General features: G+C 55.0%; 1 protein-coding gene across 1 annotated transcript in view; it reads left to right on the top strand.

The window, feature by feature from the left end:
* LOC115949024 (major prion protein homolog) overlaps positions 1 to 1,554 on the top strand; it is a 6,608-nt gene extending 5,054 nt beyond the window's left edge. Inside the window, 1 exon segment of the mRNA XM_031065159.1 lies at positions 2 to 1,554. Within this exon segment, the coding sequence (XP_030921019.1) occupies positions 2 to 87 (86 nt within the window). The 3' untranslated portion in view covers positions 88 to 1,554.
* Positions 1,555 to 4,437: the final 2,883 nt, after the last annotated feature.

Genomic DNA, 4,437 nt, shown 5'->3' on the forward strand with positions numbered 1-4,437 from the left:
TCCCGGCTGCCCGCGGGCGCGTGGCAGCGCCTGGCTGACTCCCCGCTGGCCGCCCTGATGCTCCTCGTCCTCGTCGTCCTGCACTAGGGCGCCCCACGCCGTCCAGGTGTCCCCCGTGGGGTCCCCACGCCCACCCCGGTCTCGCTTGGTTTTGGTGAGGAGCCCCCCGGGGCGATCCGCGGCGCCTCAGGGTTAGGCAATGGGATGAAAACGTCTTTTTCTGCCCCAAAAATGGCTCCGGGATGGTGCTGGAGCACAGAACCGCGGCCTTCGCCTCCTCCTCCTCCTCGGGGTCACCCCGAGAGGGACCAGGCAGAGGGGAGCTCTCCTTGGTGTCCCTGCAGGAGCTTTTCCAAAAATCCTCTTCGTTAACGGGCGGGGATTTGTCTCACCCCCGTTCCCTGGGGTACCCCTGGGGTTCTCAAGCTGCCAGGTCGCAATTTGAACCCTTCCACCCTAAAAAAAAAAAACCTTTCCCCGTGTACATAAGGAGCTGCCACTCCACACCCTGCATGCTGCAAAAACCCCTGCAGCAGGACACCAAAATAAAATCATTTTTTACTCCCTGTCACAGCGAGCCTGGGGCACCGGTCGGTGTTGGGAGGCAGAAAGTGCTGCTGAATGCCCCAAACAGCCCCAAAATGGTGTTACAGCCCGAGAAAAAGCTAGTTTGGGTGTTCCAGGTGACGAGCTGTGTCCGTGCTTCAGCACCTGGACCTAAGGGACGTTCAAATGCAGCACAAAGGATTCTCAGGGGGGCCAGGCACGGAGCAGGAGACTGAAAGCAGCTGAACCACGCCGGTACAGCAAACAGCATCGGGAAAAACGGGCCTGGGAAAGGGACATGCTTTAAAAAAGTCACTTTTGTGAGTAATTCCTTTGCCCTGTGGAAGCAACGGGTGAAATTCTTAATTCTTGCTTCTGGTGTGGCTGCTGGGCTGGGGACGAGCTGTAACACCCGTGGCGTTCAATATCCCTCGTGTAAGTTTATTTTTGCAAGGCACTGAATAACACTGTCCGAAATGAGATTTTTTTTTTTTTTTATTTTTCCTTTTTTGCATCGGTGTAAGCTAAGTGAAGAGATATATATATTATATATAAATATCTATAAACAAAGAGGAACCTTCCAGGACAGCCAAAGCAGGGCTTTGAGGTGCCCCGTGCTTCGCCACACGCGGATGTTTTGTAACCCCGTCACGCTGCATGCCCGGGATTTGCCGTGCTGAGCCTTTTCTAAGTGTTCCACGTCTGGTACAAATTAAAACCAATCAAGCCAAGGTGCCCGGCAGCCTCCTTTGTGTGCCGGCCCCCCCAGCGGCATTTCCCGCGTTTCTGCATTTTCTGCGTTTCTGCATTTTCTGCATTTCCGGCCCTCCCCGTCCTCCCTCCCCGGCCTGAGGGAGCTTTTGTTCCCTTCCAGCCCCAATTTGGCCCAAAGCCCCCAGTTAACCTTTCCTCCTCCCCTGCTCCCACCCGTGGCATCGCTGCAGTCCAAGAGGAGTTTTCTAATTTCTGTCTCATTCCGGTTTCTGTTCTAATAAAGGAGTTTTTACATTTGCTGTTTCGGTGGCGTTAAGCCCGACCCAAGCCCTGCTCCATCCTGGAGACTTCATCGTGGAATCCTGGAGTGCTTTGGGTTGGGAGGGACCTTAATTCCCATCCAGTGCCACCCCTGCCATGGGCAGGGACAATTCCCACTGTCCCAGGTGCTCCAGCCTGGCCTGGGACATTCCCAGGGATGGAGCAGCCCCAGCTCCTCTGGGAATTCCAGCCCACCCTCATTCTATCCCAAAATCCCATTTAAATCTCCCCTTTCCCAGTGGGGAGCCATTCCCTGTGTCCTGTCCCTCCATCCCTTGTCCCAAATCCCTCTCCAGCTCTCCTGGAGCCCCTTCAAGGCCTGGAATGTGCTGGAAGCTCTCCCTGGAATTTCCCATCTCCAGGTGACCATTCCCATCTCTCCTGGAATTTCCCATCTCCAGGTGACCATTCCCAGCTCTCCCAGCCCGGCTCCAGCCCCTCTGAGCTCTCCCCAGCAGCTCCAGCTCCTCCAGGTGGGCTCCCAGCCCTGCAGGTGAGGTCTCACCTGAGCAGAACCCCCCACCCGGAGCTGCTGCCCTCACTGGGGCTGGGCCCAGGCTCGGTGCAAATCGGCCTCAATGGGATTTATTTCCATTGATTTGCATGGTGCAAATCGGCCTCAGTGGGATTTATTTCCATTGATTTGTGTTTCACGACCGCAGGACCCCTCCTCCAACAGCCCCGCGGGAGGAGGAGAAATTCCCCCCAAATCAGGAAGGAAAAAACTTCACCTCATCCGAAGGAAGGGGAAAAAAAAGAATGAATTTAAAAATCCCCCATTTCCCGAGATGAACTCATGGATATTTCCAGGCAGAGGCTCAAGCACTTGCACCCTGAACTCCCCTAGGGAGGGTTCGACCTCAGCAGCAGCAGAATGACAAATTTCTCATTTTTAACCCCAAAACCTTCAATTCCCTCCCTCCCAGTCATGGGAAGCACATTGGCAATGCTCAGAGGAGCTCAAAAATAACATTTTTCCCCCTCCCTGCACATGCAGCACGCTGGTTTTTTAACCCTCCACGGGGGTTTCGGGCGATTTTTGGAAGGTCAGAACTTTCCTGGCTCTGGCAACACCCAAGCGGGGTGACACTCTCTGAACTCTTGTGTCCTTTAAGGACAACTGGATCAAATAACCCCTCTGCAGCGATCTGCTGAAGCTGAGAAATTAATTAATGAATTAATTAATTAATGAGCTAAATACTCCAAAACCTGCCACGCGTGGAGGAGCTCCTGATTTACCAGGATGGCAATAAATACACCCCAAAATGTAAATACACCCCAAAATGTAAATACCTCCCCAAAGTCTAAATACCCCCCAAGTCTAAATACTCCCCCAAAAAAGTTTAAATATTCCTCCAAAGTGTAAATGCCCCTCCAAAAAGTGTAAGTACTCCCCCAAAGTGTAAATACCCCTCAACGTGTAAGTACTCCCCCAAAGTGTAAACACAATAAAATCGGAGGTTGTTTTTTTAGGGTTTTCTCCAGATCTCTCCTCACACAGCTCTCGGCATCCCCCAAATACACCCCAAAGTGTAAATACCCCCCAAAATGTAAATACCCTCTCAAAATATAAATACAATTAAACCTGAGGTTTGTTTTTTTTTTGAGATTTCTCCAAATCTCGGCATCCCCCAAATACACCCCAAAGTGTAAATACCCCCCCAAAATATAAATACAATAAAATCTGAGGTGTTTTTTTTTTTAGAGTTTTCTCCAAATCTCTCCTCACACAGCCCTCGGTATCCCCCATCTCCCCAGATAAACCCCTCACCCAGGCAGACCACTGAATACGTTTTTCCTGCCTGGAAAAAGTCGTAAAAAGAGGAATTTTGGTGCGCAGCCGCCCGGTTCGCAGAGAGCCGGAGGAGGAGCGGCCGGATTTAGAGGAGCCCGGATCTCAGCCCGGTTTTATCCCGGGCCAACAGCTCCATCTCCAGCCCCAGCCCGGCTGCAGCTCCGGGCTCGGCTTTACGCGGCTGAATTTGGGCTGAATGACCAAAAAAACCGTTCCAAACCCCGGCTGGGCTCTGTGCTGCTGGGAAACGCCTGGATTTGGCTTCTCCACCCACCTGGAAAAGCGCGTCCCACCTCAGAGATCCCCATCCCAGCGCCAGGAACGATGGATTGCGCTAAAACCAGAGGATGTCTCAAGGCCAAACTTTATTGCGAGGCTGAGGCCTCGGTTTCCCAGCCCCACGCCCCGCTCCCCGCGAGTCCCAGCGCTCTTTTGGGGAGAAAGGAGCGGTTTTTGGGGGAGCCGTGCAGCGGGGATGGCTGCGGGGGCCGAGCTCCGCAGGTCCTGGCAGGGCTGCCCGTGCTCACGCAGGTCCTGTCCCGGGTGGGATCCATCCGGACCCGGGTGGGGTTTGCAGGATCCATCCGGACCCGGGTGGGGTTTGTGGGATCCCTGCAGTCCCGGGTAGGCTCGGAGGATCCATCCAGTCCCGGGTGGGTTTGCAGGATCTCTCCAGTCCCGGGTGGGTTTGGGGGATCCACCCGATCCTGGGCGGGGTTTACAGGATCCATCTGGTCTCGAGCAGATTTGCAGGATCCATCCGGTCCCAGGTGGGGTTCGCAGGATCCATCCGGTGCCGGGTGGGTTTGCAGAATCTCTCTGGTTCCGGGTGGGTTTGCAGGATCTACCCGATCCCAGCTGGGCTCGCAGGATCCATCCGGTCCCAGATGGGGTTTGTAGGACCCACCCGACCCCCGCCGGCTCTCGCAGGATCCATCAGTCCCGGGTGGATTTGCAGGATCTCTCCGTTCCCGGCCGGCTCTCGCAGGATCCGGCTCCCGGTGCGCCCCCAGCTCCGGCCGCCGGCCGGGAGCGCCTCTCCCACCTCCCCACGCCACACC

This window comes from Geospiza fortis, unplaced genomic scaffold (assembly GCF_000277835.1).
Source record: "Geospiza fortis unplaced genomic scaffold, GeoFor_1.0 scaffold777, whole genome shotgun sequence".
NCBI lineage: Eukaryota > Metazoa > Chordata > Aves > Passeriformes > Thraupidae > Geospiza > Geospiza fortis.